At 40.9% G+C, this 15,076-nt stretch overlaps 1 protein-coding gene across 3 annotated transcripts in view; it reads right to left on the bottom strand.

Annotated features, from left to right (window-relative positions):
• Positions 1-15,076, bottom strand: part of clip2 (CAP-GLY domain containing linker protein 2) — a 32,378-nt gene that overhangs the window by 12,674 nt on the left and 4,628 nt on the right. For all 3 annotated transcript variants that reach the window (XM_044140796.1, XM_044140797.1, XM_044140798.1), the window contains exons 3-6: positions 9,698-10,191; positions 4,939-5,063; positions 2,774-2,987; positions 47-244 (exon numbers count right to left, since the gene is read on the bottom strand). In XM_044140796.1, the coding sequence (XP_043996731.1) occupies positions 47-244; positions 2,774-2,987; positions 4,939-5,063; positions 9,698-10,191 (1,031 nt within the window). The remainder of the gene's footprint in view (positions 1-46; positions 245-2,773; positions 2,988-4,938; positions 5,064-9,697; positions 10,192-15,076) is intronic.

The following is a 15,076-nucleotide window of genomic DNA, read 5'->3' as shown; positions in this document are numbered from 1 at the left end:
GTTTGTTGCGTTAAAAATGCACCGGATGCCCAGACTGCCTCTGTACCTGCACATGCTGAGTCTTGAGGACGTTCAGCTCCTTCTCCACCTCGCAGATGTGGCTGGTTGCCTTGGCAACCTCGGCGCGCTCCAGGTCCCTCTCGGCCAGCAGCTGCTCGATGTGCTGCTGCTTCTCCTTCAGGGCCTCCTGGAGCGCCGTGGTGCCCGAGATCTTCCGGGCGTAGCGCGACGACGTCTCCGTCAGCTTAAAGCGAGAAGGAAGATGAAGCATTAAGAGACGAGTGTTGAATGAGCTGCCTGGACGTCTGTTGCCAACCCGCTGCGCACCATGTTACCCTAAACATCACAGTATTGTGACAGAAACATAGGTCAAAAATTAAACACTGCAAAAACACAAAATATTACCAAGTGTTTTCGGTCGAGTTTTGAGTGCAAATATCTTCATTCTTAAATTTGAATTGTTTCAAGTGTTCCATAAAAGAGTGTATTAGGGCTATTGTAGATAGAAACATTTAAAAAGGAGTAGATTTACAAGAAAAAAAACTTCAAAATTTCTGAGTTGGAAAAGTTGAACATTTGCAAGGAAATAAATATTCTGGGATTGATCTCAGGACTTTGCTAAAACAAACAGGCAAATTTCTGAGTTTTTTTTCTCAAAAATGTACTCCTTTTTTCTATCTATCTATTGTAGAGTACACTTGAAATAAGACAAAATTAACTTACAAGCAACTTTTCAGCAAGATATAGGAGCTTCTTATAATTCTGGAATATTGAATAGAAAGTACTAGTTCCACTGGAAGACTATCTCATAACATGGGAAACATGTCTTGTTATAAGTGAAATAATCTGCCAGTGGAACTAGTACTTAAAAAAAGTTCCCATTCTGTCCAAAAATAATAAAGAGTCGGATCAAAAAATCCTCATCTTCTTCTTCTTAAAAAATCCAGGAATTATTTCAGTATGATATCTCAAGGCAAAAGTGACAACAAAGTGTCTCAGAGATCACAACATTAACAAGTCAGGATATCATCTATCACTTTGCAGCCAGCATCTCTCTTCAATAAAAACCTTTCAAACCTAGCAAATGTATTATTTTTATTTAGTTTTTTTTCTTGAGCATACTACATAAACAAAAGCTCCAAAATAGCATTTAAACCATGTATTTCCTACTTAAAACATTTCACAATGTAACATATTATTTGTCCACTAGAGGGACCTCTTTTCAAAGATTTCCAGGAGGGTTTTATTTTGGTAAGGCCGTTTGTTTTCAACCAGAATTAACCAGAGAAATTAGGATTTTGCTTCAGCAACCAAATGAGAGAACAAAAAATAAACATATTTTTGGAGATACTTCTTTTCTTACACACATTAAATGTACATCTCTACCAACACACTAGCCATAAAGATTCTAGAAAATCCTCTGTTCTTTAGCGCTCTGCTAAATGAAAGTGACGGGGCAAATATTTTTGAATATCTGGTGCTCAGTCAGCGTGATCCGCCAGATAATTCACAAAGCTTGCTCTCAGTGCTGTCTGACGCCGCTGCCAACAATTAAGGAAAGTAGAGGGGAGTGTTCTCCGTCCAAGAGCTGGCTTGTAACCAGAAGCTACAAATCAATGTGAGATACTCTGATGCCCCATCTACTTCAGTCTGCTGCCAAGGACCACTCTGAGTCTTAGCCTTAAAGAGACAATATGTCTGAAATGGGATGAAGCTCTCTTTTAGGCTGCGGCTAAACCAGTTCCTTAACGTCTTTCAATTTGCAGAATGTTTAAACCAGCCTGGTTAACCATGTTTACTCGCTATCTCTGCAGTTAGAAGAGAAGACCCCAACAAGTCACGTCTGAAAAAAACAAAAAACACTTAACAAGAAATGCTCAATAATAAACCAAAAATTTTGCTATTGCTATGTCACTGATGTCTGCCTTTTCTGGGCAAAAGGGAGGAAGGGCCATATCATCACTCTTTTCAACACAAATAAGCATTTAAGGCTCATATAAACAGGAAATTACAGAAAACTATAAACAAACTGTGAAAGAAGTAATTAAATCCTGAGTGACAGAACATTCAGGAAGCCATATGTTTATATTATTGGGTATTTTTACAGTGCTTTATATTGGAGATATACAGTTTATAGAGCAGATTGAAAGTTTACATGTAATGGGAATGAATTCCAGATTGGATTTCTCCTCTCCAGAGAATTCACAAAAAAATAAAAACCGGGTGAAAGTAGAGAAAAATGCCTACTTCTTAATGTATAACATCCATATTTAGAGATGAAACCATGAGTAGAACACAGTTTAAATCCAATTTCATGACAAACCTTGTGATAAACCTGTCAATGGTGTTTCACTTACCCAATAACCACTAGAGAAAGGCAACCCTGTAGTGAGTTATGCTCCAACTCTGGCTACGTTCACACAGCAAGTCTTCATGCTCAATTTCTGATATTTGGCTGAAATCAGATTTTTGTGTGTGATGGTTCATACTGCTAATTAAACGCAAAAGTATCTGAAAATAGACTTCTGTTTGAACAAGTGACCCGTATGTCCAGAATAACACCGACGTCTCACAGCGGTGCACTGGTTTGTATGAAAGTATGACCGACCAAGACATGAGAGATGTGATCTGCTCATCCAACCCTCCACAAGAGAGCAAACAAACACACACACCACTGACTGCCAACCAGATCCTTTAAACTGCTCGTCACACTCATGCTGAAACAGCCCGTCTGCCATCAGCGTGAGCCTGGAGCGAACTGCAGCCGTCTTACCAGTCCAGCTCGGCTCGGGCGTCCACCCACAGAGGAGGCCACCGAGCTGACTGAACTGATGGAGGAGCTGCTGGGGCTGTGGGCCAGAGAGGAGACCCCCATGGCCACCCTCTTGCTCTTCTTGGCCTTGGCCGGGCTGGTGGAGGGGAAACCAATGCGGATCACCTTGTGGATGGGAGCAAACAGGCCAAACTTTGGAAGGCACTGGAAGTATCTGGAAAAAAGAGAGGGGAATGGGATGGTTGGTACTTTGATTACTATGGAGACTACTGGGAAAAAGTTAAATATTATACAAGTTTGTGCTTCATATTGAAATGCTTGAGTTTAAACAATTTAATAATTCAACCTCTTAAACGAGGTATTTTTTTGAACCACTTTTCTTCATTTTTCTTTTGGACTGCAAGAGGAACACAGTTGTCAACACATTTCTTATTAGTGCAACTTTTCTCCAAAAGAGCACAAGAAGAAATGCTTTTTGTGTCAAGAATGGGCTGATTTCATGGGGATTGGAAAAAAGCTGTCCTTATCCACCTTATAACAGGAATGCATGATTTATGGGCGTGACTTCCGCAGCTACCTGGAACCGCCATTTGTTTACATGTTAGCAACCCGGTAACTTGTTTTCCACAGAGGTTTAAGGCAATAAAATATGTGGGAACTCCAGCTATCACAGCAATATTGTTTTACCGCTACCTACAGCTAATGCGGGGAGGGATGGTGACTTGAAGAAATGGCAGCAAATAACCCACATTAGCATAGTTCGCCACTTCACTGACTCAGTTGCTTCGGATGCAGATGCAGGTTTTCTTCCCTTGGCTTTCTATCCACACAATGACCTGAGCACACATAAAACATTTTGGGTTTTCTCTTCAAGTTTAGAATTTTTAGCCAAATTCTTTTGTTTTGCTGTCGGTAGGCAATGAAAACTGCCGCTTTTGTTTTTGGAGCATGTTCAAGACACACTTGTTGCTGACATAAATTAAACTTGGTTTGATTATTACAATACAGCCACAAACTGCACAACAGTTACCCGAGCTATGCAAGGACAGACACTTTTCAGTGGCAAGTTGCTCTATATAACAGGTTAATGTGTGATTCGGTTCGTTTCTAGTCCTGTGAGGAGATTCTCCATATTACGGTCTGGAGCGCAGCAGCTGCAGATATATCTCCTCTGATTTGCAATGTAACTCAGCAACGGAGAACCTGGAGATTCTGGTTGTGATGTTTTATTTTGTCTTATAAAAAATGACCATGAACCTTATTATTTTTTAAATGCTAACAAAAAATAAAATTCACATCACACCAAGATGATATAATGTAGTTCTGGTGTTTCACACTGTCGGCGCAGAACGGCAGCTCAGAACTCTGACCAGCTTCTCTCAGTTCCTCAGAGAAACGAGCTGCTAGCAGCGTTGCTAAGTCACCGTCATTCCGTTACAAAACGTAATGATCGTGTTCCTGTCCTGTTTTCTTTTTGCTTCTATTGTCTATACAGTAATTGCATTTGCATTGTTTTACTGTTGTATTTGTTTTGTGTGTGTGTGTGTTTGTGTTTTGAAATGTTTGTAATGTATTTCACAATTTTTTCAGCATGTCTGCACTTCAACCATGCAGCACCAGAAGAAGTGTGTTGTGCCCTACAGGCAGGCTGCTGTAAAATACAACACAAAGGTCTTCTATCAACTCTAAGTTTCTGTTTAAAAGTAACACATTCCAATTACGTCTGCCATTACCTCTTTCATAGAAAGTACTCCAGAACCAGTACTCGTGTGTTTTTCTGTCTGTGTGTCGGTTATGGAAGATGGCCGCTCACACTGAGGTTCTGGTTCTGCTGTAAGTTTCTTTTTGTTAAAGTAGCAAAAGTGTAAAGATTTAATAAAAATGTAAAAATAATAATTAGAGGGTTATGTAACTGGCATTTAATAAATAAATGTCCTTATAACTGCATAAATACGTCTATAGCATTCTCAAAAACTTAAGCCTGATAAATGGAGCAAATCTGATCTGGGGTCAGCCACAGCCATTTTCAAGGACTATATGGTGGAAGTCATGCATCTGAACACATGGATCCACATCCTTCCCCTTGATTTCCTTTTAGGGGAAACACAGCAGAGGAATTTCAGGAGCTGGGAATTTACGGTGTGTGTGTAAATGTGAGTGCGCACCTTGTACCAGCGACTGCACCGTCGTTCTTCCCCAGGGGCTCATCCAGTTCTACCCCGCACCATTCACCCTTGGCGAAGTCCGTTTCCCCCATGTAACGTATTACTCCCATCTTAGAGCCTCCTACCTGAAAACAAAGATGGCTGTCAGACTGATAAAATCGACATGGAGTCAATAAACGTTTACACTGACTTGGAGATTATTGACAGAGAGATGTTGTACCATGGTGGTGGGATATCAGGCGTCACTTCTAATTTTAAACGTAGCAGAGAGATAGTTATTTATAAAATGGAGGCGTCCCATTTCACAATGAGACAAACTATAAAACGTTTTCAATGACAAAAAGCTGAAGCACTTGACGGAAATCTGAAGAGGATGTAATATACCTTTCTGGTTTTTGAGTTGTTTTAACTGGATGGCCATGACTTGGCAGGTTCTTTTCATTTTCAGACAGGAGACAGAACAGATCTGACTGAAACACTCATAGTTTTTGATATTGTTTTAGAACCTAGACCTACTTTAAACTTCTCCAGGCAACTGGAAGAAACTGGAGAAAGACAGGCAACTTTCTCCATTGCCTATCTGCTGCCTTCTTTAGCTTTCATTAGGGCTGCAGGATTTCAGAATAAAGTTAGTTGTGCTAACCCTAAGGCACTAATCATAGATAAGTTCTTCTAATGCTAACACACTACACAAACGTGTATTTAGAAGAAGCTAATGCTAAAGTCCTAGCTTCAAAACCATTTACATCTGTCCTTGAGAGAATACAACGCTCTAGCACTAATTTCATTTTTACATTATAATTGACATGCTCCATAATGCCATTAGATATTATGGAGCATATTATGGATTTGCCATTACATAATTTATGTTTCTTGTCTGTGCTTAACTTTATTCCTGTATGTTTAATACCTGAAATAAAGTTATTGGGGAACAAAAGAGAGGGAATATGAGGAGAGGAAATGGAACTGCTGCATAAACAGTTTTAGCTAAAGCACCAAGCTAAACATTAGCTGCGCTTCACATTAGCGAACTAGTGGAAGTTTGTCCACTGCTGGTATTTGTGATTCTATTATTGAAAATTGCAATGCCTACAGAAAAAGATCCACATTTCTCTGACTCTTTTCTTTGTTTACCATTAGACATTGTCCCCTCCACAGACTCAGTATCTCAAGAACTAAAAAGACACACAAAGTTACAGTGAATCCAAATATCCTAGTGTTTTACCAGTATGACATATGAAACACGGTACAATGTTGCATCCATTGGTGAGGCCATTCCCGTTAATGTGTAAGTAGGTCCCGATAATGTCACACTCCACATCATTTTGCAGAAAACAGAAGAATGATTAATGCAGGGTTGTAGAAAAAAAAACTGCAGCAGAGATATTCTTTTATTGCTCCGAACAACCGGTTTCAGATGTGGCCAATAAAGTGATGAAGAGCGGTCACAAAAGGAGCGTTTTGCACTGCTGAACAATGGACCCATTCACAAACTGATGCTTTTCTGCTAACTCACATGCTGCTTTGGAGCTAGCTGAGTGAAACTACTGAAGTGAAAAGAAGAAGCTCAGAGAAGAAAATAATAAAAATATGAAAATTTCAACTTTTAGCCCTTATAGTGTCACTCATCTGTTTCATCTCCTTTAGTGCATTTATTCAGGGCAACGGTATTCCAACAAGGCAGCTGCAGCTTTTATAAATTTATGGGGAAAAGGAATCACCAGTCAGAAATAATCCATCCAGCAACGTCACATCACTGGGTGAAAATAATGGTTTCCTGTTGGGAGGACAGTCTAAGCTGCACGCACTGCAGCTGCTGAATGTCTCTCACACATGGCGAGCACATGCTTGACACACATGAAAACACTCCTGACATCCCATTTCCTCAGGAAGTGACTTCATGAAAGCGGGATCTTCCAGCTAAATGACTGTGTTTTTCTGGAAGCACCTTGCGACGTCACTACGTTTCAAACGTTAAATTAATCATTTAATGTTGTACTGCAAAACTTTGTGTTTGCAGTAAACTTGGTTAAGTGCAGAAAACTATTTTAAATATGAGAACGTGTTGCCATATTTAACAGTTGTAATATCTCCCTATGGTATTTACGAGATTTATTCCTGGCCGAACGGGAGAATTTTGCTTTTCTAACAAAAGTGTGAGAGGATTACAGTTTGAAATATGAGTACAATAACATCTGCTGGGACAAAAACTTAAAAGCTTAGTGTTCTTTTAATACTTTTTAATCAAATCTTTATAAAAATATATAGCATTATAATACATAAAATGTATTTCATTCATAAAATTAATTAACTAAAAAATGATTAAATAAGTCATACAAAAACTGTTCAAGATTTTGAGCTCCATTTTTGCCAGCTAATGTTAGCGAGATCTTGGTTGCTAGGTGACGCCCATCCATTGTATTCATGTGTTGATATTTTCTCAGTCATTGTGGTGCTGGTACTTATTTTAAGGCGCTCATTGGGTGAGAGGCGGTGTACACTGTAAAAACACAAAGTCTTACCAAGTATTTTATTTATGTCTTAGTTTATAGAAAGAAAAAAAAGCTAATTTAGAAGTAACTTTTCAGATAGATACAGAAGCTTATTTCAAGTCAATGCTCATACTAGATCATCTGACAGAATATTTCACTTATATCAAGACAATTTTTCTATAAGTGAAATAATCTGCTTATTTACCTCTACACAGGTCTTAAAAATCAGCCCTTCCACAGTTTTCCACAGAAATTCACATAAAATCAACTGATCCACGCATTTGTTCTCACTAATGCATAGTGGTAAGTTTACAGTACATCTTCCTCAAAACTGGTGGAAAACATTTATCGCTGAGTTTAGTGACTTTTCAGACGCCAACAGTTACTTTTTTTCAAAGAGAGTTGCTGTGAGCCCCTCCCACCTGTGAGAAACTTACAGGGCCTGTCTAACAGCAAACCCAGCCTTGTGTTCGGTCATCTTATAAAACCTGACAGTGTCAGTTATTAAAAAAATAAAATAAAAAATCAGTATTGGCTATATTGGAATCGGCAGGTCAGGCTTTTTAAACATCGGTGATAGGGCAGAAAATATATATTCCAAATAAACTGTTGAAATGTTATTAATTTAGGAGAAAATGTTAAGATTAATTAATAGCCAATAAAGCTGACATATAAGAGAAAGCCTTGCATTGGGGGATGTTATCAGGCACCGTTGTCCTTCTGTGAATCCAGAGAGGCGTGCGATGTCACAAGACGTTAGGCGCAGACTGTCTGTCAGCGTGGCCGGCAGACGTCTCAGCGAATCAGGGTTAAAACGTTACCAGGGTGTCGTCTGCAGAGATAAAACTACTCCTTCCTTTCACAACGTCTAATCCTCGACACGTATAATTATCCGTTTACCAAAAGCGCTTGAATTTGACAAAATTATCAGAAAGGTTCCCAGTCAGTGATGATAAACTTTTCTTCAGGGTGTCCCCTCTACTGCCACCGCTTTGGAATTTGACACCAAATACAGAGAAACAACCACCCACTTTGTGTCCACAGCGTGTAATCCGAGTTTGTGCTAATTTCACAAAATATCAGAGGCCGAGACGACTGGATAGCAGCACGTCCGCGCCACCGCAGCCAGATGGATTTCACTGGGAGAGGCTTAGGAAATAGATGGATTCAGTGATCAATGTGTCAGCAGCAGACGCTCCTCTCCTTAAGTGCTGAAAGTAATCCAGAGTGATTTATAATATTGAGTGGCGTGGAGATCCTAGTCATCCCCCTGGCCCATCAGTAAATGGAAAGCAAAGGGGCCCGGGGTCAAATTTATCAGAGAGGGAACGCTGTGTACGCCAGTAGCCGTCCAACGTCCCTCCTCACTGTTGGGGAGGGTTAGAAGACGACGTTAAGGGGGCTTCTAACATCTACCTATTTCTCTTCTCCACGGGTTCATTTTCTGCAACTGGAATGTGGTGAAAATGTGATGTACAGGTTCAAATATATACATACATCTGATAATGTATGTATTGCTAAAGGACTTGCCAATATCCTTTAGCGAGTAACACCACAAACATTCATTTCTGTAGCCATCAAGAAGCTTCTGGTATAAGTCTGGTGGATAGTCAACCCCTCTACTGCTTGAGTTCATTGAGATTGTTTGGAACTAAACTTTTAGCAATACTGACCACTAGAAAGTGTTTTACACTTCAGGCATGTTCACCCAGTTTCACCCATGAGTGTGCACATTTATACCCCGGTTCACAGATCAGTAGGCAAACTGGCCTTAAGTGCCTTGCCCAGGGGCACATTGACATGACTGAAGGAGCTGAACTTACAGCCAGAGTCGCCCAAGATGCTTCTACATCACAACTCCCTACTTTTCCAGACTCAAGTTTTTATGGATGGATGGATGGAAGTATCAATCAATAGATTGTTTAGACCCAGGGGTGACCAAAGTGCGGCTCGCGGGCCATTTGTGGCCCCAGCACTGATTATGTTTGGCACCTGAATGATACAAATGTGGCCCTCCATCACAGGTGGCTGATGCAGACTTTATATTTTTAATTAGGGCAAATTCATTGCTGATAAATTAAAATCTTATTATGCCTTCAGCAGAAAGAAAAAAATCCTTGTACTTTTGATACTTTTTTTGCCTTCTGGATTTAATTTTATTTGGCCAACAAGGCAACAAATATGACCCTCTCTCCCCATTCAGAGTTTAAATATTTGCCTGCCTTTTCCAATCACATCCATCCAATCTACAACTAGTGATTACTCACCAGAACTCGATCTCCAACTCTCAGGTCTTTATCTCCACCTTTCTTTACCGAGCCGCTGTCCGACATGTTGGAGCCCGACTCATTTCCTGTTTTCACTGCGCTGTTGAGGAGCCCTTCTCTGAGCGGCACCACCACCCTCTGACCAGCAGGAGCACCACTGCCGCCTTGGTTATTCTGGGCCGAGTCGGTGGAGTGGCTGTCGCTCCCCTCTCCGACCGGCTGTCGGGTGAGCTTGGAGGGCCGCGTGAAGATGCCCTGGAGGGGCTGGCACTCGAAGTAGCGCACGCCGCCCACCGACCCGTCGTTCTTGCCAACTAGGTCGTTCAGTATGACTCCGGCCCACTGTCCGGGGGCAAACTGGGTCTCCCCCAGATAGGAGATGACTCCGGGTTTGACGCCATTGACCCACACCTGTTCGCCAACAGTGTAGTCTCCTACAACATCATCGCCTTCCTCCGAGATTTTAGCCGGAGCGACAGCCTTCGGTGGAGTGCCTAAAAAACACAGACATCAAATTTCATCTGTGAATTTTGGCAGTTTCTTGCATTGTTCTACTAAATTACCTCCTCCCACTTAATAGTGACATTCCTGTAGGGGAAAAAATGCCTATGCGGCAACATTCAGAAGGCAGATTAGACGATACTCTAATTCTTTGTGAAAAGTGGGTCAGAGACACGGTATCAGTGACATGCCGGTGATTAACCCTGCCATCCTGCCTGGGATGTTGCCTGTTTGACACATAGACAAGCTGCATCTCAGCAGTCTGTAAGGGTACCATTAGCATGCAGTCTGGTGACCAGCACTGCCTGTATGTGTACTGCAGTAGTGGTGGGTGCCAGTCTACTTTCTATAGCACCAAGAACCCAGAGGCTTTTCGGGCCTAAAATTGTTGTGCTTTATGTAGCTTATGCCTCAGTTGCTCACATAGAGTTCTGAGAGATGTAAGTGAGACGGAAAAAAAACTATTAAAGACGAAAAGTGACGATGTGGTGGGAATAGCTTCGAAATGGTGCCGGAATCTGGAGAAAACACGGGGTCACAGAGGTTCCTCGTTAGGCAGATGCCTTTCAAAGTGGGTCGCTCTGTTTTTGTCCCATTATGCTGCTGGGATATCAAAAGATTTTATTTTATTCTCTGTTAATTAATGATCCTCATTGGCCACTTATGTCACAAGAACATAACAAGATGAAGGAAGCTAATAAAAAGAAAACAACCAATAGCGACAGAGTTTTGTGGAGCATTAACTGCAGCTTCTGTAAAGAAGTGTGTCTGGACGTGTAGTGAGAACCAACAGTGGTGGGACTGTGATGTTTCTTCAACAATGTCACAATCGTAGCTTTTTTTCAGCCATTGTTTACATCCAGATTTATGGAGTCTGGCGTCTTCTGGTGCAGCATTATGATGCACATCTCGTGTCAGTGACGTAAAAGTCAAATAAAATGCGACTTGACTGTTCAAAACCGTTGTATCCGATTTAGGAACACGTATCAAAGTGGTACAAATCAGCAATCATAGCCTAGATGTCGGAGAGCCCTGGTGTACAGTATACCTCCCTACATTTTCAACTGCATCGCTAACATTGTCACATGACTAAGCAAATACCACAAGGCCGAACCCACACCAGAAATATACATGACAACCAGATGGAAATAGGTCATTGGTTATTAATAACAACTTGTTTTACCTGTGGAACTGATACAATATGTAAGAAAACAACTACAAGAAACAATGCCAGCCACTTCTGTGTTTTTATGGATTTCTACAAAACCAAGAGTTTTATTTTTGATTTGATTTGATTTATTTATTTATTTATTATTTCTGCATATGAAATGCTCTAACTTGAACCGAACAAACATTTATCCCGTTAGTTCGCATTTCATTTCTGTGATCGCCATCAGCGGAGCTAAACTGTGAGACGCTGGCAGAAAGGTGTGGCATAGAAGTGTGTGTGGAGTGTACGCCAGAAGGGACAAATCGGTTCAATAAGAGGGGCGGGATTACATCAGGAATGAGCTTTGGGCACCTTCATGTTTGCAGTGTTGATGGACAGGTTGACAGAGGAGGTCACGCAGCAATCCCCACGGACGACACTGTGCTTCGTAGTGAGATGGGGGAGCAGGTGGAGGAGAGTCTAAAGAGGTGGAGGTATGCTCTGGATAACAGGGATGCTTTTAGACTCAAACCACTAGTACTTTCTGGATATGCTACTTTATAAATGCTTGCAAAATTATTTTTGTCAAGCAGGTTTGTAGGTTAAAAGGCTCAGTGTGGCGTTTAAAACCTGAGCTAACACCATGATCCGGGTTTCTTAGGCAACACGGAGGCAGGGGCAAAAGGATCCTTGGCAGAGGAAAGACTGGAAACACAGCCTTTACTTTCACCATTGTGCTTGGCCACCTCCCACCACCATCTGAATCCCACTATTCATCGACTGTGCACAATGAAACCTCCACAGCTTCCTCCCGGACCCTCTCCTCCTCCCTCTAATTATCCCCCTATCTCTCACTGCTTTGGTCTCTCTTTCACACACACACACACACCCTCCTCTTTCTCTAAATCCACTTTTTATGATCATTTTCAACAGTAACCACCGCCCTCAGTCGTTTAATGTTTGGTCGGATTTATCTGTCGGGAAGGCCTGACATTGTGTTTTTGCCTTCAGCAGAGGTTGTGACAGCTGTGGACGACAGATGGACGGGGTGTTGGGTGGCTGAGCCTAAACGTTTTTGACTTTTGATCAATTTGTTGCTTTTAAATGCCTCGCATCGTGGTCCTGTATCATTTAGCACAATAGTGAGAGTCATGACCAAGATTTAAAGGACAAAGTTGGATATTCAAGGTCTTTTCTGTAAATACAAACAGGCTTTAATTTACTTAAAAATGTGATGTTTATCTTGTTGTGGATCATTTTGATGTGAGAGGAAATAACTGGAGGGATAATATGTAATAATGCTAAGCTCAGGGGTAGCATTGCTCTTGTTAGATGGTAGTATTTGGTTTATTCTGCCCAATGCTACAGGCTATGATGTTTTTAATTGTTGCATCACATGAGCTCACATGGTTTCTTACACTGTCTATTGAACAAGACTCCTTCTACAAAACATTTCAAAGGCAAGCTTTCCATGATCAGTTTCTAGCATTTCTGGGCAACACTAACTAAAAAGATAATTGCGCTAACGCTAAATCACTAATCATAGACAATAGCTTAGCTAACACTAAAGCACTATACAAACATGGTATTTAGGTCTGCTAATGCTAAGGCACTATAGCAACATGGTAGTTACTTACTTTAATGCTAAACCCACCTGTTATTAATGGGAGCTAATGCTAAAGAGCTATACCAACATAATATCTAGTTCTGCTAACCCTAGACCATTACATGTATTTAGTTATGCTATTCTTTTCTGTCACTATACTGAAAAGACATCCTCAAATTAAAATGGTTAATTTGTCTAATATTTTCAGAGTGACATCACACTACTACAGGAAGAGGAATTTATTTTACAAGTTTTTTCACATGTATTTGTCAGGGAAGCACATCTACAGCCAAGATCCTTGCTGCTGCAAATAGATTTTCCAGAGTTTCAGGAGAAGTAGAACCAGGAGAGGTGGCACGGCTCTGTTATTTTCACCTCAAAAGCAGCTGAAGGAAAACCTAAAGCTTCCTCTAGTCGCCGAGCCAAGTCTTCCGACACAGTGGCCCCTCTCTCTGACAGTCGCAGCAGCTAAAACTAACAAACTGTGGGTTGGGATTCAGAGCACGAGGCCGGGTCACTGTGAAGATCATCTGCTGCAGAAAACAGATCTGTCTGTGTGTTTTTAGCCACATTCAGGTAGAAAGGATAGAATAAAAGCTACAATGCCTCATCTCATTGCTCATTAAACTACTAAACATACAGCGATTCTTACAATCTGAGCTGTGATTTGTTTACATGACTAATTAAGACCTACTTGATGATTTAACCTACAACCCTTTCCCACCACATTCTGAACATTTTCTCATAACTATCTACAGCTGCGACACAAGCAAATATCTATCTCTAATACACCCAAATATTTACTGTCAGCTCCCAGACAAAAAAAAAAATAGTCAGACTAACACACAGCAGGTGATTTTGTGTCTCCATCTCTGTTCTCAGCAACCAAAAGTGAATCAGCTTCATATTCAAGATTGAAATAATGAAGGGTGTGCAGCTGTAAATACCAAAAGTGGTATTTACAGCTGCATGCATGGCTGTAGGAAAGTCTTAGTTGTCCCACTTGATCAGACTCTAGTGTTTATGTAGCAGACTTGTAGGAAGAAGGAGCAGATTTCTATTGAAAAGGTTTTTTTGGGGGTTAGGGTAAGGATAAGATAACAAATTAAATAAGGACATTCGTTTTAATCAAAAGAAAACATAAAAGACTATCTATCTATATAAACATTTAAAATAACAGGAATAGGAAATTATAACTAAATAAGCTTCATTTTTACCAGCGTTTAAAGTAACCTCAGCACCAGAAGTTAGCAATGAATTTTATGCCACTGAACCTGTTAATTAACTGCACCACAGTTAACAGAACTGCATTTGTGGGTTGAGCAGCAGAGTTGAGTAGCTGGGTTGTGACCCAACAACTTCAAATCAGAATGTGTTCACAAGCACGATTTTCAGCCGTAGTAATAAAATGCTGCTTGTGGCTCCGTTCATTAACATCGGTTTTGTTCAGAACACCAGGTGGTTCATCGGCCCTGCCTAAAGCTGTGTGTGTAACGCCAGTTAATTACAAACTAACAGGTGTTAGTTTGTAATTAGTCAAAGTTCATTCACAAAAAAACCTAAAACACTGAGAGAATCTATGGACAGAAGAGAGTGAAGTTTGAGTTTGATAGAATCAGAGTGGAGATTTTAGCCAAACAGTCAGCTGCTACAGCTTCCCCCCAAAAATCACCATCAGGCCAAAAGACTTGGACGGATAACTGAGAGGAATGTTTGTTTTTTCTGCTTTCAAGTGGCTCTAATGAACCGGGGAAAGAATGCACTTTCTGCGCTCTGATTGCTCACATATTTAGAGGTCGTGCGGCCTGAAGCCAAACTATCTTATTTTTCACCCCAGAACTGAAACAGTAAGACAGCAACTTAAAACCAATGAATCTGAGAATGTATCTGCAGAACATCGTCTGACGGTGTTCAGTCGGGGTTTTAAGAGCGCTCTAATGAAAACCTGCAATCAGCACTTGTAGAAAAAGGGCGGCCATTCTCCTGTTCCCATCGTCAGGCTGTAATTTAGCACAGACATGCGTGTGGAGCGGTGAGAACAAGCCTGTCATGTGAGCTACAACTGAACGGTGTAAACAGTGTGGCTCTGAACAGCTAGGATTACTTTAGACAGGGCGGTAAT

Source organism: Gambusia affinis, linkage group LG15, assembly GCF_019740435.1.
Source record: "Gambusia affinis linkage group LG15, SWU_Gaff_1.0, whole genome shotgun sequence".
Taxonomy (NCBI): Eukaryota; Metazoa; Chordata; class Actinopteri; order Cyprinodontiformes; family Poeciliidae; genus Gambusia; species Gambusia affinis.
Note: the sequence above shows the minus strand (reverse complement) of the source record. Positions and strands in the feature narration are given on the sequence as shown.